The 21,618-nt window shown below is 39.5% G+C and overlaps 1 protein-coding gene across 1 annotated transcript; it reads right to left on the reverse strand.

Moving 5' to 3' along the window:
- Positions 1-507: 507 nt before the first annotated feature.
- ZYG11B (zyg-11 family member B, cell cycle regulator) lies at positions 508-21,132 on the reverse strand. The gene is made up of 14 exons (XM_030953197.1): positions 21,029-21,132; positions 15,249-15,414; positions 12,218-12,972; positions 10,039-10,179; positions 8,642-8,818; positions 7,698-7,762; positions 7,028-7,127; positions 6,897-6,947; positions 6,247-6,408; positions 6,093-6,140; positions 5,271-5,468; positions 5,123-5,175; positions 4,765-4,862; positions 508-2,511 (listed from the first exon to the last, which is right to left on the reverse strand). Exons 1-14 carry the CDS (start codon positions 21,029-21,031, stop codon positions 2,321-2,323), a joined length of 2,208 nt encoding a protein of 735 aa, XP_030809057.1. The 5' UTR covers positions 21,032-21,132; the 3' UTR covers positions 508-2,320.
- Between the last annotated feature and the right edge of the window lie 486 nt (positions 21,133-21,618).

A 21,618-nucleotide genomic window follows, 5' to 3' on the forward strand; every position in this document is an offset into this window, starting at 1 on the left:
TCACTTGTGCTAAAAGTGTGTGGGAACCTTACCAAATTATACACATACAAATTTTCTCTGTAAAGATCCACAAAGGTAAAGCGGAGTCAGGACTTTCAGCCTTCACAAAAGATGGCAAATGCTACAGGTGGAACACAAAGTTTGAAAGTTGCTTCCAGAATTATTCTACCCTGGCAGAAACTCCTGAAGTTGCACAGGAGTATGAAGAGACCTTCCTACAAGTGGCATATACAAACAGATATAGTGCACTTATACCTTGTAGGCAGGCAGAGTTTCCAGCTTGAAAGAATTCTGCTCACTGATTGCCTGAAATGTGGGGGAGCAAAAGAAAATGGGTATTTAGCATCTTTCTCCTTGCTGGTTGCAGAACTTCATGAAGTGACACGTCTCTCAAACATCTGGCCTGATGCCAGCATCATCCTTGCATTTTGTGCTGCATGGAGTAATTTATTTTTTTTCAGGTAAGTTGCTTCAGCAAATTCTCCTGTTATTAGGAAAAGACAGCACTGTAAGGAGAGTTGTCATCTTTATTTTAAAATCTTGTAGCAATTGATTTATATTCATTCTATTGACACCAATTTTGACAAGTTTTGTGTTCCATTTCATGTATAAAGGAAATTCCATAGCAGACATCTTAGAAGGGTGGTGGGTAAAAGCCTGTAGGCTGTTTTTAATTTTTAAATCACTTTCATAATTCAAAGCTACAGCCAGCTGAATTTCTGTTGGAATTGAGAAAACTTTATATAACCAGATCCACAGATTAAAATGATGCCAGCCAAAATTATACTCTAGTACAAAAAACAATTACACAACACTGATTAAATTACTGGATCAGTACCTTTTGAGGTTGCTGAAATACACATTAATTAGGTTATTGAAGATTAGAGGTGGTGTTTTTATGTGAAGGATGGGAGTTGGGAGGGAAAGGATTTAAAAATAGTAAAATACAGTCATCATGAAGAAGCCATTTCTGCTGGTAAGCTACCAAACATAAGTTTTCTTTTTAAATTCAATTACGCAATATTTACAGAAGAGTCTCTGAATATCAAATCAGTTGCCATGGAAATATGGAAACTAAGCAGATAAACAAAAACAACACCTGAAATTAAATTTGAATGGACATGCAGTTTGCTTCCACCGCTTGCATTGTATCAGGCATCTGTACACTGTGCAATATGTTTCATTCAACACATGGTTTGAAACCCAAAGGTAACCAAGAAAGAAATAAGTTGTTACAATTAGCATCTTTATGTAAAATTTCATACTCCACAAAACAATGCAAGTGACACAGGGCTTACACAGAACATTGGGTGATGCTTTGCACTCACTGTGATGGCTTGGAAATATAAATCACTGCACAATACTCACAGAATATTTACAGAAAATGAGAGCAATCATTAGTCTCTTATAAATAAGGTGACCAAATATCCCAGCCTTCTATGAATACACGCAACCCCCTCCATGATGAAGTCATGGCAGTTATTTTGCTCTAATGAGCCTTCTCCTATCCCCATGAGTATTCTAAAAACAAAAGAAAGATATCACACACAACCAAAAGTAGTCACACAACAAAACCCCATTCTTGTTATAAAATTTCAATTCTCAGACATCCTTTTAGTACTGTCTCATTTTAGTTCTGTTTCTACTGCTTTACTTTCATGGGTTTCCCCTTTCCCTGAATGTGATGCTGGTCCCCACCTCGACAGGAGCAGGGAGGACTCTGGAGAAATGAACTGTAAAGAGGCATCATCCCAGCAGTAAGGAAAACAAAAGAACATGGCTTGCAGGCAAAAGGAAAAGGAAGCTGAAGACCCATTTGTGTCTAGAAGGGTGAAGAGACAATGGACATTTTGGTCGCCTTAGTTACAAGTCTCTCAGTCACCTGCATGCACGGACTTTTGTTTTAGTCTGTAAGTGGTGATCTCACAACCACACAGTTTTATTCAAACACCAAACTGGTGAACAGTGTTATGAACAGCAATCACAAGGATGGAACAGCCTTTTCTCTCAGAAGTCACAAACAAGATACTCCTTGAAGTCTTCTTTCCAGCTGTGCATATGGATCTGTACAAGTCCCATCTCCTGGTAGGCAGCACTAACCCTGCAGGCATGACCAGCTCAAGCTGTGACCCTTTACAAGCTGTGCACGAGGTTGCCATTAAAGGTGACATTCAGCAAGGTTACCACACATGGTTTGGGTACCACAGTTACCAGCAAATCACTTTAATGGTGACCAATAGATTATAAATTACTCCAACTACACACATATCAGAGAGGATTATTACAGAGACAATACTTTACACTCCTCTACCTGCAGCTTTCAATTTGGTTTGGTTTGTTGCTGTTTTCTACACGGTGGTGGTCTCCCATGGCGCATAATGTGTTTTTCTAAACTATCCAAGATGGCAACAGCAATCCTTTGGACATGGGGATCAGTGTGGACATTTTCCTTGATGTTGTACAAATGCTGCAAACCACCTTCTTCAATTAACATGCTGCAGTATCTGGCGGCTGTAATAGGATTATAAAAAGGGAATTAAAACTAGAATTATCTAGGGTAAAGGTAGGAGATACTGTAAACACTGATTGAAATCCACTTTTGTCTCCCGGCAGTATTTAAGACACTCCCTAAAGTGTCCACAGAAGTGCATGAGTACTTTAACAAGTGACAACACAACAGAGTTATTTGGACAGGACTCCAGCTGTAATCAGGTCTCTTACCAGTCAGTCTCAGCTGACTGGAAAGTGCCCTGTAACATGCACAGTATTCTCTCTTCCCCCCACCTCCTCTACAGGCATTTAAAGTGCAAATAAACCAGAAGAAATGGGAATCAAAAGCACTATAGTGTCTATAAGTATCCAGGTAATACTAGCCCCTTTCCCAAAAACCTTGGTACAGAACAGTTACCAAAAAATGGTATCAGATATACCACATAATTTGTGGAGGCCTCCAGGCTTGGAGAGCAAATACAAACTAGCTCCTTCCAATAGTTTGCTAAATATATTGATGGTGGTCTCTTATTAATTATAAGTTGCTATAAATGCCTTTCCAGGGCTTCTTCCACTTACATTTTGGAATTCAGTAAGTTGAAATCACACCCCCATCAGCTGCAGCATTATTAAGAGCAGAGAACAGCTATAAAAAGAGCTGTAGGGTGGATGTAATGTGCAAGCTGCAGAAGTTGTTATGGAAAGGTCAGGATGACTGTAATGCAATCCACAGGGCATTACCTCAGATGGGCCCAATTTCACCATTCATCTCAGTGGTGCAACACCAGACTTGTTTTAATGCTGATGTTGAGCATTTTGCTGGGGATCACATTTACTGTGGCACTACAAATATTTCAGTTGGGTTACCTCACTGAGGTCACTGTGACATAGACAAACAGCAGCAGAATAAAAAAATAAACAAAAAAATTTAAACCAATTATTTCCAGACTAGTTTACGCTGTCATCTATAGGAGAGAGTCAAAATAAAACCATCTCCTCTCCAGGACTACTAAAAGCTTTCTTGGTACGAAGCACCAAAAGCAGAAGATTTTCCTCCCAAATACATCTTCATATTTCAGAATTAAACACTTTTTCCCCCACAGTAGGTTATTACATTTGCTACCAAACATTTGGTTTCTCTGCAACTTTGTCCAGAAGCTTCTGGCATCAACTACCATGAGAAATAAAAGAATTCTGTCTTGGTCTCAAATCAGGAATAGGCCAATGCAAACCTCAGTAGCAGGTTAAAAGTTCAGATGTGAGGGCAAACAAAATACCAAAAATAAATAGAACAGATAGGACAACGCAAAATTAACAGGACTGAGGCACAAAGAGAAATTACAGAGCCTTATTTAAAATCTGTTATCCAGATCTGACCAGTAAAACAATTCTGTCAGAACAGTCTGACTTCATCGTGAAAAATCTCACAGATTTCTGGACAGTACCCTGGGAACAGTGGCATATTTATGAGCTCTATGAAGGGCAGCAAAACAGTATTCTGTGTGCAGTTATATATTATGTGATGTTATTGGTGGGTTTTGAATAGATGCCTTATCACTGCAGAAATAAAGATCTATGGGACAGGGATAAACAAGCCCAGATATGCTGCCATCAAGGAGATTAAAAACTGGCACAGAAAACACTTTAAATACTTTAGAAGAAATCTGCTTTATATAGATATATTCATGCCAAAAATTTCAAAAAAAACCCAAAATTAAAAGCCAGGAAGGTTTGTCCCCTCCTACACTTAGGTGTGGTTGGGGGATTTATTTCCTTTTCCCAACAATTGTGCATAATATCAATTGCTCTCAAATCATTCTACTGCTCATTTTGCAGATGAGAAAGAGAGATTAAGAAAATGACATTTATGTCACAGCAAGTTACTGCAAAAAGGCAATTAGAGATGAGGAATAACTATAGCTTCTGTTCCCATAGTAAGACACTGCTACCTGCCATAGACATTGCTCTTAATTTAAAGGAATTTGTTGCCCAGCATTAATATTTGCATATTCTATTTGAATAAAAACACATGTGCAAGCAAAAAATGTAGTTAAATCTTAACAAATCCACATTGTGGAATTAACACTATGCATCTAACAGAAAAATTTCAGTTAATAGAGGAGATGTAAGGAAATTTTACTACTCTTTTTTTCTCCCCTATTTAGTCAAGCCCCAGGAGTGAATACCCCAGAAATTCTTATTTTTCCCACTTCATGCTAGTGAATAACATACAAAAAATAAGAATTTTAAGGGTAATATTCTCTCAATACATACGATTTTTGCTGCAGACGTGCTGCATGGCCCACACTGCCCATAACTGGACACCAGGTGTCATGAAACAGCCAAGTAGTGGGAAAAATGGATTGAAAGACCTATTAAAAAAAAAAAAAAAGAAACAGTTACTTGCTTTATTACTAGATACTATTACTTCAGAGGTCATACGTCTGTTCCACATGTTAACTACACATGTTAGCCACATGTTAACTACAGGAAACATTGATAAATATTAAGAGGCTGGTCTGCTGCATCTAAAACTCATTTAAGACAACTACCTGCAAATATCAGACATAGGAGATATGTGGTATGCTTCTTTTTCCCTAAGCTCTTGATCACAAGATAAGACAATATTTACCTGTAAGCCACCATCTCACATTCTGGGGTTGGCCAATTCAAAATGGCAGTATGCTGTAAAATACAGAACCAAGAACATTGACTGTTAAATACAAACATTGAAAAAAAAATAGAAAAGACTGTGATAAAATTCACCATTATTTCTGTACCAGCTGTTCAAGGAGAGATGTCCTCTGGCTGCGACTCAATGTCCAGGCCTGTTCTCCTCGAGATATCAGATGAGCAATAATCCCTGCTGCAAAGTAGCTGACTTCCACCTCCACACTGTGCAACAATTTACTGATGTGGTCTATGAAGTCCTTCCACATTAACTCAGAATGGAGTTCTTTCACTTCAGCTATGTTATTCTGGAATGGGGAAATAAGTAATAAAAAAAAGAGAAAATGTCAACAGAAATAAGATGCTGTGAGGGAGATAAACACAAACTTGAATTATATTGTGTGAGTAGACACAGATAAACACTCAGATGAGATCTCTGTACATCCAAGTGACCACCACATGCCAAAATACTACTTCTGCTTTAAGAAATTTTTCCAGTCTATGCAGGAATTTGCATCAAAACAAAAAGGTTTTCTCCTAAGTGATTTTATGCCATTAGCATTTAGATTACACTAAATCAAAGGCTATCTTTAGCATTCTCGAGCCAAATTTTAAAAAAATTCAGCAGTGCAAAATTCTACATTCCGCTGACTTTGAACCTACTTTTTGTATTTGGACTCATATGCAGCCTCACTCTCGTTTCTGAAAAGGTCTTTTTATTTACTCAAACCATCAATTTCAATATAACTTTTGAAGAAACACAGAATAGTTCAAAAACAGGCCAATTGCAAATAATGCACACTATAAGGATTAAAGAAGAACATAAAAATATTAGGATATGAAAAACTAATTTTTCAGATTAACACAGGGTAAAAAAAATCCTTAAAAATAAAATTTTAAAAATATATATTTTGGACTGTTTTTCATCTCACCAAAAGTCCAAGAACTTTCTGCTGGATGGATGATTCAGATGGAAAAGACTGTGGATAAAGGAAACAAAAACAAGTAAACATTTATGCTTATTATTGAAACAGCTTTAATTATAAACCTGTGCTGATAATCCACCACCAAGCCCCCATTCCTCACCTCTAAGACTCTCATGAAAAGTTCTAGCCCTTGGTTTTCAATAAAGTGCCGACATGTCGTGGGAGATTCATCTGTGAGGTTCCAAAGTGCACTCAGTGTGAACTTGAGGGTGGTATCTACAAGATTCTGATTTGTTTTCTGTTTAACTATTTGTAGAAGTTGCTGGGAGAAAAAAAAACATCAAAATGTCAATATATGTATTAACTCCTCTGCTTTTTTCTACACTAAGTGGGCAGTGCATAGCTGTCATTTATACACAGAGTAAAGATATACATGTTTAGAGTCAAACTATACAAAATAGACCGGCTATTAACTTTTTACCTCTGCCTGCTAAAGGAATTCCTTTGTTTCCACAGTAATTACATGTGTAGGGCTATTACAGATGGCACAAAGCCACCCACAGAACTCAGAACCTTTACAGCAGTATTTACTTCACATATTCTCATTTTGAGCATCTTTCACCCTCAACAATGAATTTCAAATCAAGATACATCTTGCTATCTTACTTTGCATTAATTGTGTCAGGTTTTCCACTTTGGCTTAGCTTCTAAATAATTTTCACACGAATACATGTTAATCTGTTCTTAGGTTTACTTTGTATCTTCAGGAATACTGGAGAGGATGGGATGGCTGGAAATCATCTGACTTACCCTAACAATGAAGAGCTCTGCACCAAGTTGAGCTGTTTGCTCTGTTGAAAGCTGTAAACAAACAAAAGCAAATCAACATTATTTTAGACTTTAGAAATGTTATCCTATCATCTCAAACCTTACTTCCATACCTTTGCAGCAAGAATGGAAATTATGGCTACAGCCATCCTTTGCATGTTTTGATCTTCATGATTGCACAGCCACTGCATAACAAGTTTGGCTGCTTCAAACCTGCAAGTTAAAAAAACGTAATTTTCATAAGTCTCACAAGTGTTAGTAAAAGAAAGATGTACACAGACAACAGAAGTATGCTTCACACCACAGTAGAAGCAGAAAGACACAGTGAAATTGGAGGTATTGTATGACCCTCTGTCAGCTTTAAGCTGTTGACTTAATTCTAATTATATATCAGAGTGCACAGGAAGTGCTTCCAAAGAAGGAAGAAAAATTTGGCACAATCTTCTGAAACAGCAGACCATCACATTTCAAAGTATTTGGACAAAACATTTAAGTAAAAAATGTCTGCAAAAAGCAACCGCAGAGAAATGCTGACTCCTGTTACATGGAATTAAGGATAGACCCATCCAGGTGAAGTTAAAAAACCCCTGTACAGCAAAGGATTTTTTCAGACCCATACTCAATGTATATATTTGGGTCAACAGCCCTAAAACAATATAGGCCAGATAAATTCAGCATGCTGGAATAATTTAAAACTGAGCAAAACTGGGGCCAGAAACAAAGCTTCTGAAGAAAAATATTCTGCAATGCTACAACTCATTTCAACTGACATCTAAAACTCACCTGTTAAATGGGACATCCTGAAGGATTCTGTCACTGCATAGTGAAAGAAGGCAATTCTTTTGCAGCTGTGAGAAATGAAAAACAATTGCTTCATTAGAAACACAAAAATTTCAGAACACTTTCTATTGGGGTGCACGAGACAGAGAGTACTTTGGACCTTATCAGCATAAAAGAACTGATAGATAAAATGCCTTGGCAAAAGCAAACAGAACTTTGAAAATTAGATCTAGATAGCAAGATGATTTAATTAGACAGGTTTACCAGAAAAAGAAAATCCTATTAAACAATGCAAGCAAGAGATATTGTTGTATGCATAAGCTTGTGTATGTGATTTCAACCTAATCGTTGTAGTACACATTACTAGTCTCCCTAAAATAGTATATAAGTGCTTGATTCCCACAATAAAATCAGATTCTGATCACCGAGTTGTTACAGACACATTTTATGAAAAATCCTTTCCTTAGGATTTTTTCTCCCGAGAAGCCAAGAGGCCGCAGGAACAAAATGTAAACAATGATTTTCTGCTGCTGTGGAATGTAACAGGTGCATCTGTGATTGGTCTCATGTGGTTGTTTCTAATTAATGGCCAATCACAGTCAGCTGGCTCGGACTCTCTGTCTGAGACACAAGCCTTTGTTATCATTCTTCTTTTCCTATTTTTAGCTAGCCTTCTGATGCAATCCTTTCTTCTATTCTTTTAGTTTAGTTGTAATATAATATATATCATAAAATAATAAATCAAGCTTTCTGAAACATAGGATGAGGGAAGAGACAAGGATCTGACTCTAAGACCCCTGTGAACACCATCACACCGAGTCAGTCTCCCTGTCTCTCTCCATCACCGACAACTTTCTTGCTATGAACATATTTCCCTGAGGTCCTGGGATGTGGAGAAACCACAAGACAGAGGACGGCACAGAAAGCAGAGGAGTTTGGCCCTGTACCTGCTGATGGTTGGGGAAGTGCTCCATGGCCTTGAGGAGCAGGTGAGTGACGTCTGCCAGGAGCCGCACGGGCATGCCGGCCGCCAGGTCCTGCTTGGTGAGGTTGAAGACGCAGGCGCTTGCCGCCAGCTGCACGGGCAGGTTCAGGGGGTGGTTCCTCATGCCCATCACCACCAGCTGCAGCACAAGGGTGGCCCACGTTAGCTGCTCACTCATCTGCACACAGACCCCATGAACAATCTGCCTCCTGCTCCAGGCCACAACAATGACTCACAGCACCCAATTTCTGCCTTGTACTTGAGTGAGAAATCCATCTGGTGGGATTGGAATTCTCAAGGAATAACATTTCCTTCTGCTCAGCGATTCAAAGCTGGCAACTTCTACAGCTCCAAGTCCTTTTGCACAGCTTGTAGCAACCTCTCAAAGAAGAGGTTGCACAGATTGCAAGAAATTCCTAGAAAGAGCCAGGTTGGGATAAAATCACCAAACCCTTTCAGAGGTGAATGAAGCAGGACAGAGTTTCTGCAGTGCAATGGTAATGATGTGGTGCCTTGTTGTTTGGTGATGAGCCATTTGGAATCATAGCCTGAGCTGCTAGGTCAGGACAGATTTTTTGCAGCTTCTTCCTGAGTGATGTTTTTGGCTATGTATGTTGATTGTGATCTCACTAAATAAACACCTAATAATAATAATTTTCTTGTTGATAACTGACTGACAAAGTCTTTTTGACACTGATGCCAAATTTAAGGCTGCTTGTTCAACATCGAAGAGGATAAGAAAAATAAAAACCATGCGTCCTACTGGTGCCTCTTTCTAGGATCCCCACAAAACTTAAACCATTTCTAATGTTCTAGACATGGAAAGCCAACGCCTAGAATGGATTTCTAAGGAAGTTTCGGGGCTCCAGGTTACAGCCCCATACAGAACACTAACAATATCCATTCACCCATTACCCTGCTGGAGGGTGACAGTAGAGAAGCTGTCACTGAATTCTTTCCTTATCATTACTGTTTTGTGAGCATCAGCAGAAGGTACTGCTGTGTCTGGTGAATAGTAGACACACCTTTGATTAGAACCCAAACAGATATGATCTAATGACAGAATTCAGCATCTAAAGAATATTTCGTATCATATTCAAAGGTATGTGAAAAAATCAATTTACATGCTACTAAATTTAGATAATTTCTGTTAATAGAGAACAATTTTGCCTAACATAAAACACTACAGGGCATCTTCTACATCACTTGTGTTTAAATAGTTTTTTTTTTAATTTAACATTACAATTTTAATCTTGAAAAACACAACCAAAAAGGTAAAAACTTATAAACTAATTTATACCAGCTTTTGGGGATGAACTCAGGAAGAACACAGGAGAACCATCAAAACTATTATTTTACCTTTAAAATTTCAGGCTTAGTTTTTTCCATTACATGTGTCAGGCTGAATAAATGAAAGAGTGCTTCTCTCACAAAGAAGGCCCGTTCACTGTACCGCTTCAGTGCTTCTGAAATCTGAGTTTCATTTGCTTCTCCTGACACCTGTGAACACAGAAATAATCTTTAGTTCAAGATGTCAACATTTTACTTGCAAAGTTTTGTTCTCAAAAAATGCAAAGCTGCAGTTTCAAAGGCAGTGATTTGGCCAAGTCCTTCAGTAAGCAAACGATTGCCAGCCTGCTCTAGTTTCCATTTAATGATATTTTCTGTTTAAATTGTGTAACTGGTTTATTCTTCAGTTCTACTATTTAATGAATCATTGCTGCAATCACTGTGTTTTAAAATTCTTAGGGCAGCAAGCAGAAATTGTTCTACTTAACATGGCACATACAAAAAAAAAGCAAAATGTTCATATATAAAGTGTCACATTCCGTGCATCCTGTATTGTATATAGGCATATTTTTTTTTGAAACTTCTGATATCAGGAATATATTACAGACTTGAGAGAACTCACAGTACCTTGGATTTTGTTTTTTTATTCTCCACTGATCAGAACACGTTAGTCCTGTTTACTGACATGTTGTACAGCCAATTATACCCTACATGAAAAATTTCCATTTGGTTTCATGTTCTCAACTATAATATCTGCCTAGTGCTCATAATCAAATTTCACAGGGCTGCTGTAAAAACAGTAATATTTTACCTCTGCTGTTTCCATGAGTTCTGTGTCTTGTTTACTCTTTAGCAGTATCTAGACTAAGCAGTTTAATATTTCAGTAGAGTTACTAATGAATTTAGGTCACCAAAAAAAAAAAGAATAAAACCAATCATAGCCTTCAGTCTCTTCTTGACAATTATGCTTTAAAAAAAAAGGAATGCAAACTGCATTTTGCTAACCACAGTGCCACAAGTCCATTGTGACTTTCACATTACTAGAACCTTCTTCCTTCCTGCCTTTTCATGGCACAGACAGCTCCATGAAGCAATTATTCTGAACAGCAAGGATTACATTGTATTATTTTATACCAAACATGAGGTATAACCTCCTGGTGCTGGATATAATCACACCAAAGGGGAACTTGCTTTCTCTGTGCATTTCAACACTGAGACACTTTGCTATCAGCTGTGACAACTAAGTACTCAGCTGTGACAACTAAGTACTAAGAGACCGGGCCCTCAACAACTGTCAAATTTCAGGGGAAAAAAATACAAAAATTGTGTAGCTGTGTTACTCCACTTGCCTAAAACAAGAGCCTTCTGAATTTTAAAACTGAAGTGGAAAACTAGACTTGCACAGGAGACAGACTAAACTATGGACACATTAGGCTCTCTTCCTCATTTCCTCTTCAGCTTCCATCATTCTCAAGACACAGCAGAAAGGAAAACTCAGTGTCAAAGATAATATACCACTGACATGTCTAAAACAACTTTTTTTTTAATTAATTCTGACCTGCTCATTCTCCAATAATTGCCTTCAGATTTTACAGAACAGGGAATGATGTCTTGTTGCCTGGCTCTAAAAGATAAATAAATGCACTTCAGAAAACATAATCTCATCCTAAGGGGCTAGGTAATTGAGGATTTGTTCAAGAAGAGGAAGTCTTTCATGCTAAGTTATTGCTTCTTAGGTGATGTATTCATCACCAGAATCCCTTTCAAGATAGGTACAAATATTGTAAGTGGAAATAGCAGTGGTGATGGAGCATAACAGCAGCTGAGTGATTCAGCTTTATTGTATCTGCCGTGTTAATCATGAACTGCTCAAAGCTTATGCAAATTCTACCTCCACCCCTTACACATTGCTGACTTATGCCAGATACTGTCTGGTATCCAGAGAATATTATCTCACTAAGTGACTTCAGACAAGGCAAAGCTCAGCTTTCTTAGATATGGAAAATCAAGCTCTAAGGTTCACTGAAAAGGCACAGAAAACAGATGCCTCTTACAAGTATATGCATATATACAGTATTATATAAACTTAGCAGTTTGTGTCAAAATTAAGTAGGAATTTCATCTAAAGCCAGTCATTATAATTAACAGTTTAAAAAAATGAACCTACACACACATACATTTACAAGCTATTAGCTCTGTTTTCCCTGCACATTATGTTTTTTCAGTGAAATTAATTCCCCCACTTAACCTTCAGGTTTCCTTCTCCTGTTAAGAACTCTGAGTAGCCGGCATCAGTAGCTAGCAGTCCTACAAACTGCATCGTGGGCCGCTGCAGAACGAATGCTTGTACAGCTTTATCTGTCACATGTTTTCTTCCAGAAATGTCCAAAGACACGAGGTTAGGCAAGATATCTTTCTGTTCCAGTAAACGAAGAGCTATGTCCGATGTGAACTGTTTGTCATCTGAAATATCAAGGTGATTCAGGTATTTTAGTTCTCTTATAACATCCAGAATCTGGGTTGTGGTCATTTTCAAGCATTTCAGGTGGTGCATGGTCAAAGACTTGAGCCTGTCTTTGCAGGTGAGGAGCGCTGTTATGTCAGTGACAGAGGTGTTGGATATATCCAGACTTTCCAACCTGGGAAGCGAAGCAACATCTGCCAAGTCCTCGTTGTAGAAGAGCACGTTGGTGATGCTCAACGCGCGGAGCCCGGACAGCTGACTGAAACACCTCTCGTAGGGGTCTTCCAGAGAAAGAGTCAGTGAGTTCAGCACCAGGCACTGCAGATTCTGCTGGATCCACTTATTGCTGCCCAGTCCACTGATAATGTCTGTGATTGTTATATCTGCATTGACCCCCGTGGCATCCAGCTCCACCAGTTTGTGATGGCAGAAGGCTTTGCGGAAAGCCACGGCGGAGATTTTGGCTTTGCGGATGCAGGCGCGCTTCAGGCGCATCTGGGTGCCCCGGAAGATGCCCACGGTCCCATCGTTCAGCAGCCCTGTGGGAAAACAGCATCAGTGCTTGGCTCCAGTGTTACACACCACCACTTGGACATTAAAAACCCAAAGGGTACAAAGTGTTAGCAGAGAAAATTAATTACAAAGTAGTTTGCCTTGGTCATCACACCACCAATCCCAAAATCTTACGTTTGTGACTCCACTTTGAAGATTATGAGGTCATGTCTGGAAAATTCCAGGTTTAAGAATAGGACAGATAAATAAGAAGCAGTAAATGCACGTTACCTGTTTGGTTCAGAAAATGGAACACACAATAAATAAAATATGGGTATGATTCATAAACAATTAGAGTGCTGCCCTCATTTGCTGTATTTTTCTCACTGAACTGGTTAGAAGTGTGCTAAAAGCAGAATTTCAAAATTTTTGAGTGCAATTCTCCTCTGGCCACAGTTCCACTAACCTCAAGATTGCACCACCTATCAATGACTTGTTCTCATCTTGCTTTAACTATGTAATCTAGCATTTGACTGAATTCTTAAGTAGGATCAATACTAAATTAAGCTAATTAAGTCCTATATGAAGAAGGTAGGAGTGTTGCTCAGGAACAAGCTGAATGTGAGAAAGAAACCTAAAAAGTGATTCAAAGAATAGAAAGAAGAGGGCAAGGAAAGGGTGGGAAGGAGAAAAAGACAGCAATGAAATAAAGAAAAAGCAACAATCTTGTTTAGTATGTTTTTACTGTGTAGAAAGAATTCAAAAGTAGCTTTTTCTTGCGAGACACTGGCAATATCCTAACTGAAACAATACATTGAGTTCCCTGAATTATCAAAAATGCATTGAATATACAAATATGAAATCTTGGTGTCTTATCAACAGAAGGATTACGAAAAGCTGTGTGAAGGGTACAGCTGCACAGGCATCCACACAAAAGGAGTAGGAAGAACATGTCCTAGTTTTGCTCCTACAAGGTTATAAATGTCAACACTCCTAGCTTTTAATCTCCTATCTTCACATATACTTAACAAAGAAAATGAAACAAAAATGCAATCTATTTGAATAATAACACCATTGCCACTACAGTTTGACTTTAAGTCATGGGCTAGTAATTACCTCTGTGACAAAGGCAAATATAAAGATTTGCAGACCTTTCTAAGGAGCAAATGCTTCAGGCACTTCTGACCAAGTAGTCAGGGGACTACTTTCCTCTTTTTCAGGGAAAGCAAAAATATGGGATGGAACAACTGGTATGGAGCAGAAAAAGTAAAAGCAATAAATATAATTACAGTCTGGTTAAAGTATCACTAAATTACTTCTTAATTTTTGCTAATCTCATAATTTAAGGACCAAAGCTCTCTCTCTCCCTGGCCTACCTTAGCCACACTGAGTTTACCTGCCACACACTTTTTTCCATCCTGCATTCTTTGTGTTTGTGGTATTTTGGTGTCTGGAAATGTCTTCACCACTTCCAGCAGTGGTAGTAAGTTTCTGGTAATTCAGTTTCCTTGAATCTGATTTCTTGGGACTACTCTAAATAACTCCTTATGAGAAAGTAGTGTATATAAAAGACCCAAATAAAATATGCATCTATAGGATAGGGTGTTTGGTCTGTTTACAGTAATTTTTCTAGTGTCATGTCTCATTTTTTAACAAAAGTCTCCAGCATCTCAAGGAACGGGTCTCTTATCTCTACTCTAGCACAATTTATACCTTTACTTTTTCATGATAAGAAATTTTATTATACAAATTTTATCATGCTTAAAGCAAGCAACCAAGATGGCAGCCCTATCCTCAGAGAAATGCTGACAGAGAGAACCAGTAAGCCAGTACACAAAATGTAAGAATACCATAAGCTGTTTATACCACTCTAAAACTGAGTGCTTTGAAACAAATAATTCCATGTCAATAAAAGTATTAAGAGAGATGAGAAACTGTTTTAATGAATCACAAGGTTTTTTTCTAACTTAATCACAGGGGCACACAGTAAAAAAAATTAATTAAATGCTCTTCAAGAGGTATTGTTGCTAGAAGTAGTAGAATCTTTTTTTCTGAAATGATTGAAAGAAGATTGAAGAATGTTCAAATAAATGAACAGTAAAATCATAAACCAAGACTAAGAACTTTCTGTTTAGATCTATTTGCAATGCAAAGCTCAGCTGAAGCTGTGTAAAGCAAAAATAACAAAAATTCTCTATTAAGGGATTACAGAACACAGTTTTAACAGCTGCAGCAGCAGATTCTACTAGAAAATATAACAGAACTGCAATGTCACATTCCAGTGAAATAAGTACACCACTGAGCCACAAATGATTGTTTTTACCATGAAATGCCATTGTCTGCAACAGTCGATCAGCCACCTCTTGAGGGAACATTCCTGGCTCCTGCAAGCAAAATGTCCCATCTTGCCTTTCTGTGCAGAACTTCTCTAGGTTGGCAGTCAGGAAATTCAAACAGATATCAAGTAAAGAATATGGAGAAGCTTCCTCCTGCCATATGCAAAACACAAAGAAACAAAGGGGATTTAGTCAAGTCATTCTTTCTATGAACCTTCCATTACTCTATAATGTCTTTTTTGTTAGCCTGGCAAATATTACAAGAGGAGATGTCTCCCTCAGAGCCACACAAAGTCAGGTCACACAATGAACAACTGGCCAAACTGATGGGAGCCTCCTTCCCCAGTCACCCCCAGAACCACATCCAGTCACGTCTGCTGTGCTTTGAACCCTACTTGTGTTCCCAGAGGAAGAAAAGCAATGGCTGAAAAATAATTTTAATTTATGAAGTCTACTGGGAATTAATCAATTAAGACAGACTGAAAGAAGATTTAAAAATCAAATTATACTTTTGGATTTAAAACATTTCTTTTAATCTTTCATTTAAGTCAATGCATATTAGAAGTCTACTACCAACATACATAAGAAATGCAGATATTGTAGATAAATTACATGCATAGGAGCAATTTTTAACACTGAAAAGGGCAGCTAGAGCTTCACATCAAAAAATGAAATCCAAAAAGAACTGGCTTAATTCCAAATCTTGTGCAGCAATAAAATAACATCTATTACAGTGATCCTTTTCCTCTTTCCAGGCACTCTGCACGTGGAAATCATCTATAGCAGAAGTCTGGGTACAAAGGACAAGGCAGAATATAAACTTGATCTTTTGCCTCAGAGTTTGAGGTTGTACACTGGTACATGAAAACCTGAAAGGGTTTTTTTATTCCATGTCTAATAATAACCTACTGTCTTCAGGCACACAGATTAATCAACATAAAGAATGACTCTCAGCACTGTGAATCATCCCCAGCACCACACAAAAGAAGGCCGAGTGACTGGTACATACTCCCCCAGACAATATTGAAAATAACAGCATCAACTGTTGTCAGATCTCATCTGTAGGGAAAATAGTAGCTTCCCTTTTATACAGAAAATTCTGGATAAGTTCACCTTTCTTTTTCAGTTCATTTAACTTCAGTTGCTTCGCTTGCCTAATATGCTGATCACAGGAGTACTGAAATATGTAAAAGGTTATAGAGGAGAAATATAAATAAGGTTACAGAGATAAGTCTTCTAAAATAAGGTGCACATATTTGAGGACTGGGAGGTACCACATTAGGGCAAAGATGGAATGGAGTCTAATGAATCATGTATTAACAACAATTAGAGACTGCAGTTTAATAGCTTCTGAAGACTTAAGTACAGGCTTGGGAAGTAAAATCTCCAAATTATTCAAATGCAAGTTCTTCCTGCAGTTTTTGACATGCAACTTTTATTCCTTTAAGTCAGTTTTGCTAAGTGCTTAGATTTCATTATTTTTTACTTTATTATTACACTGTGTTGTTATAAAAACAGGAGTTACTTTGTGATGTAACTTGCTCCCATACCAGGAACCAGCAATTTTGGCTGCCTCCAATCTTAAGAGATAAGAAAATGAAGGATAGAATTTGGAATTGTGAATGTCTTATGTTTCTTTTTGTTTCTTTGTAGTGTGCAATGATGCCTGACTATTTTAAAATAGTACATTTTTTATGTGAGATGGGAAAATTTCCTTTTAAACTTGAAATCAATATATACACCCAGGACTTCTATGACAGCTGATGAGTCAAACAAAACTCAGAATCTTTACTCAAAGGTGTATGAAAATCATTCCCACTGAAGCCAAGACATCCACATCTCCATTAGATCTTGTGTTTCTAATTTGATGCTCAAAGATGACAAAACCAGAATACTGTCTCTCTTCATTCCTCCTGGAACTGTTCCTTCCTGTCTGCCAGAAAAGCTGAAATACTTTGATGTATCAGTGAACAAACTCCAATGAGAATTTTTAGCCCTGTAGATAGGCCACTGGCATATGACTCAGAAAACTATTTTTTCAACCAGTACCTCTGAGTGGCCAATCTGTCCTTTGGAAATGCAAGTTTAATTTTTACATAATCCCTCTGGAAGTTCACAGCAGGGCATCTCCATACAATCAAGGAACAAAAAGCACAAGCAGGGATCAATTACACTTGCAAACAACACAGTTCTGTTTTTATTAACTCCACTCATTCCCATTATAGGAGACATTTGTAATATTTCTTCAACTTGATGCCAAAAGGCTGAGCAAACACCCTTGACAAAGGCTCCTGAGGTAACCTGGGCAGACAGGCAAAATGTTTTTATCTGTATCTAATAAAGTCCTCTGACAAGCATCCTAAAAACAATTTCCTAGACTCCTGCTACTGAAATAGAACAACTCAAATGCAGTCTGGAAGCTTTTCATGGGAGCTGGAGGCATTCCGTTTCTCACTCCTCTATACTTCAAGACAATATTGCCCAGTTAAAGTTGTATTTAAGTTCTTACAAGGTCAGAATTTAAGTGGTTCATTTCTCTAGCTCTGCTTTTAAATGTCAGGCTGAAGACAAACCTGGCATTTGATTTCTGATCACTTTCTGTCTAATGAGACACTATAAATGTATGTCAACCATAGCAGAGCACTTTAGTTTTCTTGTTATTATTTAATAAACATCACTCAGCAGTTTTTAAGTAGAACTTCCATTAAGCTATTTTACTTTTTCAAAGTCATCTTAATTATCTGATATTTCAATTAACCTCACAGTTTCTTTCATTATATCAAATTAATTGAGTAGCCAGGAAACAAATATAAAAATTAATTCCCCAAACCACAGAATTATGAATTACATGATGCAAGCTGGGGTGCCTTCATTAACTAAAACATATATTATGAGAGTAATGTGACACATCTAAAACCTGGCTAGCTTATGGAATAGCATAAAAAGAATAACTGCATTTAGATGGGCTTTTAAAAGCTTATTTAAATTAATTATTTTTTAGAAAAACTTTTAAAGTGCTTAATATAATCAAAGCAAACCAAAAGTGTGCAGGGGGATGGGGTAAAGTGCCTGGCTACTGCCCTCTAACAGTAACCCAATACAGAGGTGATCTGAAATGCAAAACCAGCTTCAACTTGATGTTACCAGCTCAGCTTCAAGCTCATGCCAGTTGGAAAGGTTCTCCCAAAGAGCACTATCCTCCACACTTTCTTTTGAGAATTCCCTGAATCAGCTTTAAATACCACTAGAATATACTCAACACATATTTAGAAGTGCGGTTATAAAGCAAAAAGAACTTAAGGGGACACATTAAAGCACTGGGAATAAGCTAAAGAATCTTAAGGCAAACATTATAAACCCAGTCTATAATGGCTGAGTATGAGTATCAAAATAAAATCCTGCTTATTTGGGGAAGCATCACCAGGGAAGTACCTGCTTATATAACAATACCTAAAGAAAAATAACAAACAGGTATAACTGCTGTTTTCTGTCAGTCATTACAATCTAGCTTTGCAAAGGAAAAAAAAAATCCACTGCTGTGTGGGTTTTTCTCATCACAGAGGTTGTGATCCTACCAACTCCAGCCTGACAGATTCAGTTCCTACAGGCTCTGTCCCTGAGACTCATTAAAAATCAAATTTTTTTCCATCAGTAGTGTTTTGTTTTGGCTGGTTCTTGTTCCCCCTCAAGAAATCAGTATATAACACTGGCACACAAATACCAATTCCATCTCTAACAGAGCCATGCCTGTGATGTGCTCCCCAAGTTTTACACCCAATTGACATACACTCAGTACGACAAACCCCAAATATGCAAAGTCTCTGTAAGCCAGGCCCCACCTGCTTTTCCCTCTTTGAAGTCTCAAAGGACGAGATGGGTACAGGATTAAGGACTTTTCAACTTGTGGTGGTCGTTTTTCTCAAAACATTAACAGGAAAATAAGAGGTGATTTAGAGCCTCAGTTTTGGTGTTGGATGTACCATGTTTTCCAGCTGTTTTCCACCTCTCCACAGCCCCAAAACTTTACTTACTTTCTTAAAATGAATATTCTTAAAACAATTAAGAAACAGCAACTCAAGCAACAGCCATCAAAATTCTTCTGAGTGCTAGAGGAAAGGCAGTGAAAAATAAACACTTTCATGATTTATGCTACTAAGAAAGCTTTATGATTATCCTATTTAAATTAAGTTAAATGGAATTAAACAGAAGTAGGTGATTTATTAGCCAGACTCAATGAAGGATTATGCTCAAAACTCCAATTTAACGTTAACTATTCTGGCACAAGAAGTGGGAACATAGAGATTAAAGCTGCTACTGATACAAAGTCAGCAGCGATCACAAGAGATCTAAAATTAAATAGTGCCACATTAGAACTACATGGCAAGGCCACATATTTTAAGATTAATATCAAGAACTTCGGCAACAAGTTCATAAATTAGAAATTATAAAGAGTGGAACCAGAGTGGTGTGCTGAACCACAAAAAAACTAGGGTGAAGCAGCCAAAGAAGGTGCCAGGAGAAACACACACACAAAAAAGGGAAGGATTAAGTCACTTTCAAGACACTCAGGAGATCTCACAGAGCTATTTATGTTATGAGATACCCGCACCATTTCAGTTTAAAGGTAACAGCTACTAGAATACCCTGGGGATGAAAAGCACATTGGTAACAGGACATAAACCCAGCTTTTCTTAGCCTAGAAGATCAAAAGGTGAGAGATACAAACGCTCCCATAAATAAATACAGCACAATATATATAAACTATAGAAGCTATAAAAGAGAAGCACACTGCAAGCACAGCAACGAAGGTATGTAGAAATGCCATGAACTGGAAGTTTTGCCATAAATTTAGACATCAGTACATAGCTAAGCAATGAAATTCTACCCTAGTTCACTGATTAATGAGCAGGCACAAAATGTACCTACTTCAATAACAATGACACATAACTTTATTAGGGGATTGACTGAAATTAGGCTTTTAATGACAAGGGATGAGACTAGATTGCCCAGGAAGTTCCTGCTAGTCCTTGAAAAGCAAATCTGCAAACTCATGCCTGGAGCAGAGAAGCAATCCAAACAGCTCCCATATGTTCAGCTCCGGCCTGTCTGGAGCCGGGAAAGGCTGCTCCTTTGGCAGCTCCGTGCCGGGAGAGCTCAGCGAGGCCCACGCATCGAGCCTTGGCACGGCTTCCTCCAGACGGACCCCGGACAAAGCAATTCCCACTGGGAAGGTGCTGTGAGGGGCTGGTGGAGGCAGGAGCCGGAGGAGGCACAGGCGGCTGGGCTGCGCTGTGTCTTCACTCCGGCCGGCCGAGGGGCTCTGCCCCGCTCCGCCCCGGCGGCTGCGGCTGCTCGGCCCCGCACGGAGCCGTGAGGGGCCGCTCAGGGCGGCGGGTCTGGGCCGGCCGTCATCGCCCTCTCGGCGCCCTGGGGACACCGGGGCACACGGAGCCGGGATCGAGCCTCCCTCCCTGCCGTCCGCCGGGTCCCGGGCGCGCTTTTACATAACGGGCGGCAGCGCCGCGGTTACACAACGAACGGCGGGGCTGCCCCGGCCCGGCCGCGGTACCGGCGGGAGGGACGCGAGGGGGCTCTGCCTGAGCCCCTCAGCCAGGTTTGCGCCGCCGCCATGGCGGCCCCTTCCCCGGGGTCACCTCCGCTACCTGCGCCGGGTCCGGCACCCGGGGCTGCAGAACAGCTCCCTGCCTCCCTTCCCTTCCTGCCTCCCTCCTTCCCCCGTCCCTGCCCGCCACCGCCACCCCCTCACCATCGCGGCGCTGGGTGCCGCCGGCGAGCGCCCAGCCAGCCGGTCCCGTCCCTGGGCTCCTTCTCTTTTCGCTTTTTTTCTTTCCCTCCCTCCCTTCCCCCGTGTTTACCCCCCCGACCTGGAAGTGAATGTTGCCTCAGCCGGCCAGGATCCCGCCTCCCTTAAAGGGGCTGCGTCAGCATAGGTTGGTGCCGTGCTCGGGGAGCGGAGCCTCGACGCTCGCGTTTAAGGCTCGAAGTGTGGGGAGAAGGGGCCATTGCACAGCAAAGCGCATCGGCCTCTCTTGCTACGAGTGTGTGGGACCTTTTCTTCGGCATGGTTGCTCCGGTGGCGGAGCCGGGACCCGAGAGCTCTGAGGCGCCGGTGAGCGCCCGGCTGGAGCGGGTGAGCAGCAGCTCTGTGGCCCTGGGGACCTCCCACAGCCGTGAACTGGCGTCAGCTTCACGCTTCGTGCTCTAAGCCTCTGCTGTTTAAGTGTTTCCTGCACAAACTGGTTTATTCTGGTAATATGAATAATAACCTGCACCAGTACAATAGGTTCTGCCACCTGCTTTGGGGGGAGCTTTGCTGTAAGCATAAACCATTCCGTA

The sequence above is a fragment of the Camarhynchus parvulus genome, chromosome 8, assembly GCF_901933205.1.
Source record: "Camarhynchus parvulus chromosome 8, STF_HiC, whole genome shotgun sequence".
Classification (NCBI taxonomy): Eukaryota; Metazoa; Chordata; class Aves; order Passeriformes; family Thraupidae; genus Camarhynchus; species Camarhynchus parvulus.